At 31.4% G+C, this 16,133-nt stretch overlaps 1 protein-coding gene across 6 annotated transcripts in view; it reads left to right on the top strand.

Moving 5' to 3' along the window:
- Positions 1–6,528: 6,528 nt before the first annotated feature.
- Positions 6,529–16,133, top strand: part of LOC127700351 (protein fantom-like) — a 47,299-nt gene continuing 37,694 nt past the window's right edge. For all 6 annotated transcript variants that reach the window (XM_052203783.1, XM_052203782.1, XM_052203781.1 and 3 more), the window contains exons 1-7: positions 6,529–6,670; positions 9,512–9,585; positions 10,443–10,572; positions 11,369–11,436; positions 12,035–12,135; positions 14,128–14,208; positions 14,796–14,887. In XM_052203783.1, the coding sequence (XP_052059743.1) occupies positions 9,528–9,585; positions 10,443–10,572; positions 11,369–11,436; positions 12,035–12,135; positions 14,128–14,208; positions 14,796–14,887 (530 nt within the window). In that variant the 5' untranslated portion in view covers positions 6,529–6,670; positions 9,512–9,527. The remainder of the gene's footprint in view (positions 6,671–9,511; positions 9,586–10,442; positions 10,573–11,368; positions 11,437–12,034; positions 12,136–14,127; positions 14,209–14,795; positions 14,888–16,133) is intronic.

Below are 16,133 nucleotides of genomic sequence, written 5' to 3'. Positions count from 1 at the left end.
TTCATAACGATCCACTGAGCAACTCAGTATGCCGTTCATAAAACATTCGATAGGATGACTTCAAATTTACCATTAAGAACTTTTGGTTCCAAACCTTCCCTGTGAGCAACAATCCCTATCATTGAAATCTAGAAAGTAAAAGCTAATACAACAATGCTACATGTATGGCTTTCTTTATGAATTATGAATGGAGATCCCAACTGTCGTTGTAAACGGCCGCCATCATTTTTGAAGTTCAAAATTATATGTTTTTGGAAAATCCTGCAAAAATAACCAAAACAAATTGCTACTTAACCGTTGGAAACATGAAGTAGTTCTTTGTTTTTTATAGTGATTAAGATTATAACACAATGTTGACTGCTGTACTCAAATGCTTGACAATTTTACTCATTATGTCTATTTTTTTTACTCACACATTGTTGTCAATTTAATGGAATTCTATTCGACTGTCATACAAGTGAGAGGTTTAGCTAGCTATAAAACAAGGTTTACTCCATCATTTTCTACATAAGAAAATTCCTGTACCAAGCCAGGAATATGATAGTTGTTTTCCACTCGTTTTATGTGTTCGAGCTTTTGATTTTGCCATTTGATAAGGGACTTTCCGTTTTGATTTTCCTTGGAATTCGGTATTTTTGCTATTTTAATTTTTATGATACACTAATTGTTCCGTTTTTGCTTGTTAATGAAAAACGAAGTAAAGGCTTTTAATCTGTCGTAAATGCATATAATTGATAAAACAATTTGAAGATTGTAGGGTAGCAATAGTGGAAACTCTAGTATACCCAATTCACCGTTGCAAAAAGGCAAAAGTCATAGCTCTACTGCGCTAAACCAAGCATGCAACACAAAAACAGCAGCTACCAAAATCAGAAAAATGAATTGACAACAAAGCTGATAGTAAGCTTCCAGGCTATACAACACTGGAATCAACCTCATAACAAGCAAATCATTGGAAAAAACGTACCTTCTCCTTTCAACACTAAATAAAACCACTAAATCGTCTGCATAAAAAAGACAAGACATTTGTTTATCATCTAGCCATGCAGGATCACATTTGTAGTCAAACTTATCAACAAGTTCATTTAAATGTTCATCATGTGAAATGTTGGAGCTAGGGTCTTCCTTCGCGTTGTCTTTCAATTAGTTTACAGATTTCCAAAACTCCAAAGGATTTTTCTCAGATAGGTCAAGTGTATTTCTTTTGCATTTCGTTTTTAAAATCCGATTTTTTTGCGTACAAACTTGTTGAAGTTTTTTATCTTTGTTTTTTTTTTACTCTCAACCTAGATTCCAAAGGATTTTTACCTAAGTTCTACCGAAAGCTTATACTGATATATAAAAAAGAAGATGTGGTATGATTGCCAATGAGACAACTCTCCACAATGGGCCAAATGACACAGAAATTAACAACTATATGTCACCGTCCGGCCTTTAACAATGAGCAAAACCCATACCGCATAGTCAGCTATAAAAGGCCCCGAAATGACAAATGTAAAACAATTCAAACGAGAAAACTAACGGCTATATTTAGCATCACGTACGGTCTTGGTCATCCCATGTTTTTATCGAACTGTTCCTCCGTTTTTGTTCATTATAAAATTTTGATTCAAATTTGCTATCTAAGGTTGCTGCTCTCTTATAAACTATTAAATCAGATACCACGTCATCCACTTCTGCTGTCCTATCATCAGTATTCTCAATCGCTACTATAGCCGTTTTCGGTTTTTGTGTAAACATTATTCAAAACTATCATGATTTAAGAATTCAATAAATTTTTGTTCTCGTATTAAAGACCATCTTAATGCTGATGGCAATTTTCGAAGATTGCATATATCCTGTTAGAAAGGACCCAATTTACTAAAGTTACTACAAAAAATGTGTACGGTCATTTGACAGTGATCTGAGGTATAAGAATCCTGAAAGGTCTTCAATTCTGAAGTTCATTATATTTGATATGCCAGCTTTAGCTGGCACTTATGGTAGAAGCATCGAATTGGAATAAAGAACGATAACTCTCTCTACATGACCAATCTAAAAAGTTTCGTCACTCTCGTTAAATCTCGTACGATTTTTTTTTTAAATTTCGAAGTTGATTAAGTCAGAGACATATAATACAACGTATTATACGTCTCTGATTAAGTCAAGTTGTCTAAGTAACTCTTAAAAATATTTTTTTTCTTTTTTTTCCTTATATTTTTTAAATTAATATTGTATTCTTGCTTGGCTCCAAATATAAAGTCAATTCTTCAAATAATGAAAACGAAATTAAAGAAGCGTAGCCAGATGTCACCACTGTTTCGGAGTTTGTAGTTTACCCTTATATTTTTAATGGCTGCCAGATTCTCGTTTAATCGCGATCTTGAAAAAACGGGACAAAACGGAATAACTCGATTTTAAATACGACATGAATTTTTATTTGTTTACAAAAACAAGATTTAGAAATTTTAGTAACTTGTGTAGTTTATTTTAATTTTATTGTACCACGGAAATAACCGAAGTTTGGACAACAACAACTTACGCCATGTTTTATCGTCTGCTTCATCTTTCCATTATCAGTGACAAATTTCCTAAATAACCACAGGTACTCCATTTAAAAGTTACAATATCATAATTTATGATAACATTTGTTGTGTAAAAGTTCCGTCCAGCCATGGGAACATAGAAAAACCCTCTGCAAGCAATAAATTTCGGGAGAAACTTAGCCGGAGGTAGTAAAATCTGGTGCTCTACCTCTGGTTGACAATGACTAGTCACTACTATTATTCATCTGCTACAGAATTTCCCATATCAAGTTACAGTGATAATGAAGTTGGTTATACTGTTGAATGTGATCACGGTTATTCCTGTAGCTCACAGACAAATGCAGGTGAAATTCAAAACTTAATTTAACAAAAGTTTTCAACAAAAAATATATATTCAAATTCACTATCTGTAGACTGTACTTCCTTTGACAAACTCTCAACAAATCTTGTCATTAATTATGACACATATCTACCTTAAACAGTCCCAGGAGATGGAGACTGTTTTTTTTTCACTCTCTAAGTTTAATCATAAAACAGCTGTAAAAGGAGACTTGAGTCTGAGTGATACATTTATCATGTTTAAAGGTACATATATATTGTATGCACCCATATTGTCCAAAATAGGATTTTATGGGAAGATGGAGTTATGATAACCCATGATAATACCATGACTTTTAATAGGTATAGAGCATGTTACTTGGAAGTATGTGGGCTACATCCTTTGAAATCAAGCTGCCGACACATTATTTGGATGCCTTATAAATAATTGCCTCCCGCAGTCGCCTGTATATTTCATGCGTCAGTTTAAACCTGATCAAAACATTTTCCCTCTACTGAATACTTTTATCAGGTGCACATTTCAAACTATTCAAGCAATAAATACTTATGGCTATAACGTCACAGTTCCCAATTTGCACCTATTCAACAAAAATAACTGCGGAAATCTTACAAGTTTTCTTTGAGACTAAACAATTTGTATTGTTATGATTTGACATTATACATGTCTTTTAACTTTGGTTAATATATTTAAATATACACAAATCGTTCACAATGAGAATATATCAACAGATGAAGCATTCCCGGAAAAAAGTAAATCTACGAAAACGTCAGTGTTGTCACCATGCGAAGTTATCTAATTATCATCTTTTAAAATGTAAGCAACTTCACAACTACAAGTTAATTTTCATGAACAAAATAAAATAAAGTACAAACAAAAAAGCAATAAAATGCTTCGCCAAGCACAGCATAATACAACCGCAGATGTAGATTTAGCATATAAAAAACACCAAATTTTTTGTCAGTTGAAATCAAACATATTTTAATTTTGGACTCTTCAAACTTTAATATGGACTAATTTGAAAACAGGTATCAGGTGAGCCCGAACATTTCTATTCAGCAGCAGTCTCCAACTACATATCTCCTTAATTTTATGTGATAGTCCCACAAAAATGTTGAAAAATTATGTGTACATTTAATTTTTTTTCTAGATTCTCTCATGTCATACATGTGAAAGCGGTACCTTTTTGGTCACTATTTACGTGTTGCGTCTAAATATAAATTGTAACACTTTATAGTGACTGACCAGGTCAAACAAATACTTCTCAAGAAATATGCAGAGAAAGAAGACAACTTGGAACAGCACCAGCCATGCCAGACTATAGATATAGGAAGATGTGGTCTGAGTGCCAATGAGACAACTCTCCATCCAAGTAACATGTTAGTTATATGTCCTTGTGAATAGTAAGGAAAGCTATCGATAATTCTGCAGATAACGCAATTTTATCAGGTTTATCGTACATTTTCTGTTTAAATTTTCACACAATCAGTGAATCGTTCAAAAAAGCTAAACTAACTTTTTATTACTGAAAGTTTCAAACAATGACAAGTGTTTCATTCATGAAATAACTTGTGCGTTTCTGCGAAAAAAATCATGTACAATTTTGTGAATTAAAGGGAAAGAAGATCCTTTTGCCGTGCACTCGCACATGTCAATTTCGAACTGACCCAATATATTTTCTTTATCATGACCAGTTCACTGATACTGACGTCAACATTATCAAGAAGTACACATCAAATGAAAAATGCACAAATTACCGATAAAATATTTTACACACCCTGTTTCGTGTGTATCTCCTGTCATATCAGTATTTGTTGCATTTATATATAAATGAGAAATAATCAATGTAAAAATGGTAAATTTTTGGAGAAAAAAACCCAAAATTATGGAAAAAGAACCCAAAAATGTTGTTTTTGACCACTGACTCCTAAACTGTTGGTACCATATGATAACCCCCAAAATCAATTCTAACCTTCCTTTTGTGTATTGAAGTTGAACCTTCTGGTACAATTTCATCCATTGTCATAGAGATACTTAAACTAAAGTTATTGTCCGGAAACCAAATGTGTCTTCGGACAACAACAGCGACATGATTGCATTACTGGAAAGCAAATTTTTTACTTATTCCCCATTTCCATTCTGAATTTTATTTTGCTGTAGTATAAAAACTTGAAAAGTAAGCTAATAAAACAAAATGCAAAAATGACATAAAACTGACTCTGAATTAGTACATGAAATTGATGTAGAAACCCACAAACAGAAGATGATCAGGAATACATTTATACTGCTGAGCAGTGTTCTCCCCTCAAATTTTAAATAGCATCCTAGAAAATAGCAAAATCTTTAGATTATCAACTTAACAATCCTATTTATGGTTCCTTATGCTTAGATCAAAATGAAAACCCTGATCAAATCATTATTCTAAACAGGCTCACTGTAAATTCAAACTCTTCTTTTAACAATCAAAATGATCCTCTTGCTGATCACATATATATGAGATGCAGGAAACTGGGAATACAATATAAACATCCAGCTAATTTAGAAAGTAAAAATAATTCAACAAAGAGAAAGTGTTGTTTGCAATACTAAATAAAAAAAAAAACAGCTACAACTTTTAGATATTGATGAAAAAGATATTCCAAATCCTCCAACTTTTCATGAAAACCAACAAAAAATTAATTTAATAAAGTTATGGATTGTATAACAGTATTAATAGTTTTGAAATTAAACAAATGTCTTATTGTTTTAGATTTTGTAAAATTTGCGAAGAAAGAAAAATGGATTTAAAATGGCACAAGATAATGAATTTAAGCATTGTTTTTTAGATAAATCACCAATAAATTTATTTTCAGCAGAAAACAATATGGACAATAAGGGTGCAACCATTTAGCTTCAAAAGGGCGGGGGTATGATTTTTTGTTTGAGTTAAGATTTTTTTTCACGCAAAGGGCTTCAATGCTATCAATCAAAATTACTTGGTCAAAAAATAACACTAGAAGGTATGGGGATAATCTGGATTCAGAATATTTTTTTTGTCCTCTGCTTGATTAGAATTTTTTTTTTCATCAATTTGGGAATCAGAATATTTTTGAAGAAAAAAAAAAACATACTCCTTTCTGCCTTTTGAAGTTCAATGATCGTTCCCTTAACAGTTTCCATCTGAACTTATTATTTTATTTTAGACAAAAACTATAACATTCGTCCTGAACATGCATGACATATTTGCCACTGGACGTTAAGCAAACCAACAATCAATCAATATGTAGGACATAGTCTTGGTAAGCTGGCATTCAAGGTAGCGCCTTCCTCATATTAGGAATGAATTACTACGGATACAATAATCATCTGTAAAGACATATTTAAACAATATCAGTTTCTGATATTTATTTATCCTTACCAGTTCTTACTGTATATGAAGACTATTAGTGGGTGATGATGTTTGTACACAAAACATATCAAAATCATGTCAGTTAGGTCCAAAGTAAGTGGGGTTTAATCTCAACCATATCACCTTTTTCAGAGATTTATTAACTAATTTTAAACCACCGATGGCTGTATACTATGTCCTTTTTTGTTTTTCTTTGAAATGGTTGTCCTTTTGAAGTTAATGAACACTATATAATTAGAAATAAATATCGAATTAACATTTTACTGTAGCTACATAGCTCTTCCGGTTTAGTGCGCATGTCCGTGGAATGTTTGGATTTTGAGAAAAAAAGCAAAGCACTAGAAGTTGATTATTTTTATTCTCCAAATAATTCTTTGTGCTTAAATGCCGAGGATTTATCTTTGAAGATTTAACCTAACAGTACGTCAAACTTAAGCATTGAAACCTGTCTTAAATATGCCACACTCACATTAGAAACCAGTTGTTTACATTGGACACCATCTTTTTCTCTCTTTTATCACGTTTTATACAGATTGAAAATAAAAATATAGATGACATAAGCAGTTCTCTGTTTAAATGAGGTTTTATGTAACAAGACTTTCTGATGTTGAATGAAGTGAATTGTGTGTTATATATTTAATATTCACTGTAATACTATGCAGATAACATGTTGCAACATGTAACTGACAATCAACTGATGGCAAGCTAGGCTGGTACATGTTTGTACTATATAGTATAAGCTTTTATTCCTGATATTTTTTTGATCATTTGCCAAGTTAGGAAATTTTATTATATAATATCACATCTTTGTACAGACAAATCAGAATATATTGAGTCAAAATAATTACACGTCTTGGAAGGCTATTTTAATATTTTTCTGTGACACCTTCCCACAGCATATAAATCGGCACCCATAGAAAAAGTCAAATCAGCACCTGGTTAAATCAGCACCTATTTAAAGTCAATTCGGCATCCAATAATATTTGATATAATATATATAAATAATTCTAAATATGTATAAATATTTGATATAATATGTAAATAGTTCTAAATTTTTCGTTAAAAATCATCACATATAACAGTGTTCCAGCTTGAATCTCAGGGCAGAAGGGTGCTAGTTGTCTGAAAGGGCACTTTAGCGTTATAACCCAGATTTTAAGGGCAATGTTGGACAGTGTATAAATTACCTTGAATATTGCTAGGCTCAGCTGGAGAACATTAGTTGTATTTAAACCATATTCAGAAATTAATGTGTTCCTGATGTTGGTTCCAGTAAGAATTTTTTTCATCAAATTATCATACCATGAAGCAAAGCATATCATTCTGATGTTAATCTAAACAAACTTGTACATTTGGTATGGAAAATAATCATCAGAAATTTCAATGTTTTATAACTTATACCAAAATAAACAAGTAGTTTTGAAAGATGGAGTTATACATGCAAAATTGAATGTTGAATGTAATTAAATTATCTACATTTAAATTACTTGTTCAAACATATAGTATATATGTTATTGAGAGTTATTTATTATCTTTTAAATTGTTACAAAAAAGTATTTTTAAGTGCACACCAAAGTGCTCCTCAGTAAGGAGTTTTATAAATATAACAGGTGAGACAGGAGATGATCATATTTATATTGATGCAATAATATATTGCAGAAAGTATAAACAGTTACTTTTTTCTCCATCATTGTTAAAATAAATTTGTTGAGTGCTCCATGTCAGGAGGATTATAAAATACAAGAAGTATTTAAAACAGGAAGTGAATCTTGTTATGTTCAAAGTACAAATTTCTTTGATTCCTCTTTAAATTTCATACTCATGGTTATGAAACAAAACATCTTTTACCAATTCAGTCAAAACTATGTATGCATTTAAAATTGTTTAAGATTTTATTTTTTATGTTATGCCTTCTGAAATAAATTTTTTCAGGTGTACATGCTGTACATAAACATTACAAATGGATAACATGTGGACATTTCATTCTGTATTAAATATCTAGTATTTGTTCAATTATCTTAAATCCACTAATTAGCAGTAAACAATCATTAACAAAGGTGATAAAACTGCCAAAGCATTAGGTATTTAACTTAATCCCATTGTCAGTTAATTAGTGTTACACAATCAGGTAACAATTTTACTGGAAAGGCCGGTAGGCATAAAATTTTGAAATTTTATTTTTTTGAAAAGGCAGAGGGGTGCATTCTTTTACTTTTTGAGGGCAGAAGGGTGGGGGTAAGGGCACCAAGGGCGGGCCGCCCTTCTATATAGGGCAGGCGGGAACACTGTATAATTAAGCAGTTGGAATATACATGTATAAGTTAATTGTTTGAAGTTTTCCCAACATTCTATGACTGCTGTTTTGATAAGTTTTCTTTTAAATTAATTGATTAATAACTTTTATCAATTAGATACTTAACATGTTGATGTTTTTTCTTCATGAACTTAAATAAAAAACAATGAAGCCATTACCCAAGCTGTTGTTTAATCATGAGAAAATTAGAAGCAATAAAAGAATAAAGCTTTCCTCACTATCACAATGTCAGAGGACAGCTGTCTTGAGTGTGCTGAAGCAGCTGTCCCTTTGTATGTTTGCAATGCAAAAACACAAGAGAATGCATAGGTGTTATGATATATGGAATGCCTTTCAAAATTAAACCATATGTAGTTTATAGAAAATTTCAACAGTATGGCAAGATAAAAAACTTTTTTCTCCAACTTTTCAATTCCCTGTAAAATCCTCTTGCAAGGTCAACTGGATTTGGTAGGATACAAGGTTCAGCTAAGAGATCCAAAATGATTCAAATGTGGAATCAAATATGGAATCTATGGCCATATTGCTAGGGACTTGAAAAGTAAAAAAAAACAAAAAAACACATTAAGTTGAACAAAAAAATACATACAGAAACCCCAAAAAATTTGTCAATAAGTCAATATTTCTGGACAACACCTTCTTTATTTTAATCTTTTTGCTTAAATTACTGAAGAAAAAAAATATATTCAACATATTTAACATGGGTGCCGAAATGACTACATCTGGTGCCGATTTAACCAGGTACTTATTTGACTAGTCATGCTAGTAGGTGCCGATTTGACTAGAATTCCAGCATATCATGAGCTGAAGCCATTTTTTCGGTCTGGACTTTGAGAGGGAATTTTGAAATCAAAGTAAATCATTTCACACCTCAAATGGAATCCTTTCTTATTTTATCATTTCTTTGAGTGTCATACATTATTTAATATTTTGTATGTAATTTTCAGTCCCTGGTAGAGCATCATGGGAGATGTAGATATGATTCCTGTGAGAGATCCAGGTGGAGGAAGGCATGATGCAGGTAATGTTCAATGAAATTTGTTAACAATTTTACTTTTTCTCATTTTTGTGTGTGTATTTGGACATATCACACATTCATATAGATGAAACACTGTCTACTTTGGAGAGAAAATATATATACATGTACATGTATATAACCTCAGTTTGGAAAAATTTTGTTGTTGAGAAATTTGGACAACAATTTTGTTTATTAACTCGGGTTTAAATTGCATATATTTCATAACTTCAAATAAAAAGAGTTTTCGGTTTATGTTCTTTTGTTGGTTTGAAAATATGGCCATTCAGATTTAGTAAATATCATTACACACCGTCAGATTGAGAATATTATAATATCAAATACATGTGTTGGGAGAATGCAACATTCTTTCCATGATAACACTTTGAATAAGAACTCTTCATGGTCTGCAAACTGTCAAAACATATATCACAGGGATCATTAGAGCTCCATTTCTGCATCTACTCTTCTGAGTGTACATACTTCCTGACATTACCCTATTTCTCCTTGCTTTGTAGTGGTTAACAGAATTATCTAACCCTTCTCCTGGTTTACCCACATTTCAGATCCTACAAATTTATGTTAAGTAAATTTTCTATGCTGAATATGCATAGAATTGTTTCCCTTTGACATTTGTTGGGACCACAAACAATTATTTTTGATCACATGATGTTTGAACCTTCATTTTTGTTAAGATTTTTAACTTCCAAATTATTATACATACTACAATGTAGTCTGTTGGGTTTTCAACTACAAATGTTAATATTGGTGTCCATGAAAATTAAAGAAAAAATTTTCAGAGTAGGCCATGTAAAATTATATTGTAAATATCAGAATCACAAGTTATACTTTATAAATTAAAGGAGCAGAACAGCAAAGAAGAATGGTTGCCAAATGGGACCGGGATACCCTGGAAGACAAATATCTTCGTATTTATGAAGAAAACTTGATATTGAAGAAACATGCACGGAAACAAGAAGACAAAATTAAAAAGTAAGTTACAAATTAGTTAAGTAAGAAATAATTAGTGCAAATAGTGACTTATGTTCTATTTTATTATGATTATAACCCTCTTTCTGATGTCCGCAGTATAATATGATGTGGAAGTTATTCCACTCATTGGTTTGTCCTTCAATCCAACTTTTATATCCCTAACTGCTCCAGAACGGCTGGACATAATTTTAAACAACTTATACAAAATCTCAGTGTTCTCCCAAGGTCCTTTTATCATCCTTTTTTAATGTGATGCTATAATTTTAAGAAAAGATGCTATCTAGAATTCTTTGTAGTCAATGATACTGTTACTGATATACTGATATGTATCTGTAACATCTGGGGAGAACACTGATATTATCTGACTCACATGATGTACTTCTATTTCATTTCTTTTTCAGAATCATTTCGGGGGTCTTTTATGGCATGACAGTAATATTGTCATCTGCACACTACAGTCATCTCCATCTCCTGGTCTCCTCATCACAATTAATAGCTTTATCAGGGGGTTTCCATTTTGTATCAGTAAATTCTCCAAAATCCCTTTAAGAATTTATTGAAAATTCTCAGAATCTTAACCATATAATGCTTTCATGCACCTCCTATTTTGTTTTTTTTAACTAAATTATTTTTTGGGTCTCCATTTGCATATAATGGACTTTGCAAGGGTCATTTTGTGAGCTTTACTCACAGTACCTCTATGTATTTTTAATTGGGTTTTTAATTTTCTTTCACATTATGACCTTGCTCTACATGCAATTATGAACTTATTAATTAATTCATTTGTCTCTTTCAGAATGGCCACAAAATTGCTACGATTGGTAAATGACAAGAAGAAGGATATAGACAAAGAGCATGTTGGAGGTAGACATTCATGTTTACTGAAGTCCTGGAGTTTCTTGCTACTTGACGGGTCCTGGACATACATTATCATTTGCAATTTACAGATTTGAGATTTTAAAAATTGCTGATTTCCACTTTCAAAAGTGGTTGTTATTTTGCTAGATTTATTTCCATAATTTTGGTTAAAGAATGGGAAAAGAAGAATATCACATTTCTTATAGAAGTTTTAAGAAACAAAGTAGGAACAGTAGCTTTTCTACTGACACCAACTCCCTTCTGTATACATGAGGGTCTGAATGGGGTTTACAGAATAGAGAACAATGAGCCACAAAAAGAATAAAGAAAAATAGGCAAAAGAAATAAATTGATAGAGATAAAAAAGATGATAATTGGCAAAAGAAAAAATGAAGACCCCATACAAAGCCTCATACACAGGATATTAAAAATAAATATACTCTTTTAAACATATACACCAACTATATGGTACTTTCATATTGGGTTTTGTAGCATAAAAATCCAGATGATATTGACATTATTAAGATATTGAACTGTTTTATTTATCTTTCGTCAATTAGGTTATGAAATATATTCTACAAACATCTGATTGTTTTAACTTTAGGGAAAACATCGGGAATGAATATAGAAGTGGCAGAAAAGATGGAAGAATTCAAAGAAAGAATCATGAAATTAGAAAAACAGAATCATCAACTGAATGAAAAAGTAAGTAGTGTTTCCTGCAGGATGTTTTGGCGTGTTATGGCGCCCTGTCGTGTTTTCTTGACGCTCTGTCCTTTTTAGGAAAAAAAATGGTGCCATGCCCCTTTTCCGTCGTATTTTAGAACGCCCCGCTGTAATTTTATATCGGTTCTGCAATTCATCTTTTAGTAAGACCATTTCGAGTTATTTCCCTTGGAACGAAAATCTAAATTTTAATGGCCGACATTTTATTGAATTTCGTAATGTTTGAACAGTTTTGAAGCAACAGAGTACAAATACGATTCATGATTGAATCTAATAGGGACAACATAGATTTGTAACTCTACGAATTTAAAATATAGACAATTTAAAAGGGAACCAGGCGACCGTTTGAGTTATAATTTTACGATGCATGGGATGAACATATACCACTGATTATCCGATGTTTGTTTATATTTTCTATTTATACTATTCGGTCGATCGAGACGTCGGATTGGGGTGAATTTACAACGGCTTTCATACTGTTGTTATCTTAATAAAATTAAAGTTAAGAATATAGCTGATATAGTTTTGAATAGTACAAATTCAATAAAAAAAAAAAAAACAGATGGAAAATAAGATGAAAATCTGCATTATGTATAGTAAGTCTTGCTATACAAATCTTTGAATATCCTTAAACTATTTGTACAGTTGTGAGCCAAGGTAGCTTTGATTGGTATAAACATGCGAGAACAAAAAGGTATTTGGCACTTCTTTTGTGCATCTAAAAAGCAATGCATTGCATATGCTCTTGGTCATGCAAAGTCCACTTTCACAACACTTCCTTAGACAATCGATCTCAGTGATCCAGTATTAAAGTTTATAACTGGAGTTATTGATTGAAATGAGGCAGTTGCACAATGAACATGATCAAAATTCTATTAGCTGAGTCTAGAAGTGATAATCTTATTACAAAACGGAATTAAATTAACAACCTAATATTCACATCTTTATTTCTTACCAATAAATATGAAACAATGGTATATTCGATTAAATCCCTATCCATTACAGTGCCTTTATATCTATGTAAAGAGTGCCCTAAAAGTGTAGTACTCCTCGCAAAGGGTACCCTTAAAGTGTACCAATCGCATTAAGAGTGCCCTCTGAGAAAAAAATTACCCTGCCCTTTTCAAAAGCTGCAGGAAACACTAGTAAGAATTAAGTAATATAACCATAAAAAATAAACTCTTATGAGACTATGGTAGCAGTTATATTTCCTTCAACTAGAATTATCGATCTTGCAAAATTTAACAATTGAAACTGTAAGGATATAAATAATGTGTTTTATAGAGACAACATAGGACATTAAACAATAGAAAACCTACATCAGTTTCTAAAGTAATAACTCTCATTAAAGTTATATAGATGTTAAATTTGTTAAACTGATATTTTTTCACAATTTGCTTTTGTAAATTTGATATGAGGAGTTTCACCCTGACTACAGAATTTCAAGATGATATTATAGTTATTTTATTGCCTCTTCAAAAAAATAATTTTGTGTCAAAGGTTTTGATCTGGGTCAGCTAGGTAAATTTCAGGGGATTGTTCACCCAAACAAACCTCAAATATTACTTCATTCAACAGCAAAAAAAGACAAATGATCAGAAACAGCAGGAAAAGCAGATAGTCATAAACTATTTCACTTGCATATTTGTTTCTGCAATGTCGACAAAAGTATCATTTTCTTGGAAAATTTTAAAACATTCAATTACCTGCCTACCTACCTAAACTCTGAACCCTTGGATAGAGGAAACAGCAAACACATATATTTTCTATGTTTGGCCTTATAAATATTCCTCATTTGTAGGCAAATATAATAACATAAAAAAATAAATAGAAATAGTAATGAAAAATCACTTCTGTATATCTACATGTTTTAGGTTGCATTCAAATTTCTGACATGAATGAGATTTTTCATAGTCATTTTTATATCTGAAAGGTGAAAAGCAAATGATTATGACATTTATTCCTTTTCAGTTGATGTTGGCAAAACAACAATTATCAGCAGCCAGTAAGAGACCTTCACATTATACACATGTTGGATCTAGAATTAATACAGTAAGTCTTAAACTTATAATTCAAATTCTATACTTTTCACATGTGAAACTGCACCTAGTAAATCACAAAGAACTCACTGTGCACTTTTGTAACAAGATCTACACCTTGTGTTCATATTGTATACTTATACTTTTGGTTACTCTGTTGCCAGTGGCAAATATTTTAGGCATTTTTAAGTCAAGATTGATAAAAAAATAAAAATCCAGTATCCATACAGTAAATATTTAACATAAAATAGACCTGTGGTAATTAAAAAAATGAGGTCTCTCAACAGAATAGCATATTAGCTCCAGTGGAGCTTTCGTTAGTTGAAGTCATATAATTTATGTATATTTTTTTTTATGACAAATGCCAAAACACATAATTAGCAGCGCCTGGTGATGATTCATAGCCTAATTAAATGTAATTGTAATTTCCTGCAATTATTTATATTTTAAAAAATCAATGATAATATTGAATTGAGCATATTCTCAAACTTTAAGCGCACACTTTTTACACGTTTATCATGGATCTGAAAAATGGTTAATAATTCATAAAATGGTAGACCAAGAAATTGTATTTTATGATTTTTTTTCGTCTTATTTAAGGGTATAGCTAAGACACAGTATGCACCCCCTGAAGACACAAGAATTGCCAAGAACAGAAGAGTTATTGGTCCCTATGAAACTGCCCCTCACAGGTATGTATTTTTGAAAGTTGGTTGGAACCATAACATAATTGAAATAAGATCAAAGGTGTCTTGAGAATATCAGAGGTAAAGGAAAATACATCAAATCTTACAGACTTCTTTTTTGTTTATTTTTATTGTAGATTTAATAAGCAAAGCATCACCTAGTTTTATTGTTAAAACAAAAGTAGAATAATGTGCTTCATATGGTTTTTTACATCCCCAACAATCAAAGTGTTGGGAATATATATGATTCACCCTGTCTGTCCATGTGCCTTGTAACACAACTAAACAGCTTGAAAAATATTGATGCAACTTTATACAGCTGTAGAACACTACATGATGATGAGCATAAAATAATATGATCCACTTGTTAAAGGGGAGATAATTGAATTAAACATAGTATTGTTTGTCATGGTATCCTTTCTTGAGTTCACTCACATTTTAGTTATTTTTAGGGTACAGTTTTACATATTGCTGTTTTTCTTATTGAAATTTTGAATATATATAGATTGTTACCTGTAGAATATTACAGTTAGGGCATTTATGTTCCTATTCCCATTAAAACATGCTTTGTTGAAAATTAAAAATAGATGGAATAATTGTTAATATATAGAAAAAAATATATTAGAAATATGTTTTGGTTTTAATGATTAGAATAGCCCTATATATCAATAGCATGAGGATGTCATTAATATGTATAGATTATAACAATACCTATCAGATATAAGTCAAGACTTTGCATCTTATATCTTCATGATTTCATTGTCTATAATGTCAAAGATTCAATTTATCATTCTGCAGAGGTAAGAATTTTTTTAATCAGCCGAAATTGTAGAAAGTTAAAATTCTTATTAAAAAAACTCACCAAATAATCTAATAGAAAATGTTGCTTGACAAAATCTTCTTACCAAACAGGAAGAATTGGACATTTGTCTTTAAAGGCAATGCTGACTCATTTCTGCCTCAAAATCTTTCAGTCTCCGTTATTTGAGCTGCATCAGATAGAAATCGACCATATGCAAATGCCCATATACATGTGCATGTATAAGACTTTGATTAATTTTGGAAAGTTCAAATATGAAATAAAAGATGAATTTTGGTCTTTTTTGTAGGGTTCTTATATCAACTCATTTTTAAAACAGTAACAGACTTTGCCTATAGATTTTTCAACCCGAAATAAGTTATTAGATGTATTGATATTCATTTGCATAAGGGTGGATTTCTATACACCTTATCGCTATTCCCGGCTAACCCG

The sequence above is a fragment of the Mytilus californianus genome, unplaced genomic scaffold (genome assembly GCF_021869535.1).
Source record: "Mytilus californianus isolate M0D057914Y unplaced genomic scaffold, xbMytCali1.0.p SCAF_5, whole genome shotgun sequence".
Taxonomy (NCBI): Eukaryota; Metazoa; Mollusca; class Bivalvia; order Mytilida; family Mytilidae; genus Mytilus; species Mytilus californianus.
The sequence above is the reverse complement of the archived record's forward strand: the minus strand, read 5'-3'. Positions and strand labels throughout refer to the sequence as shown.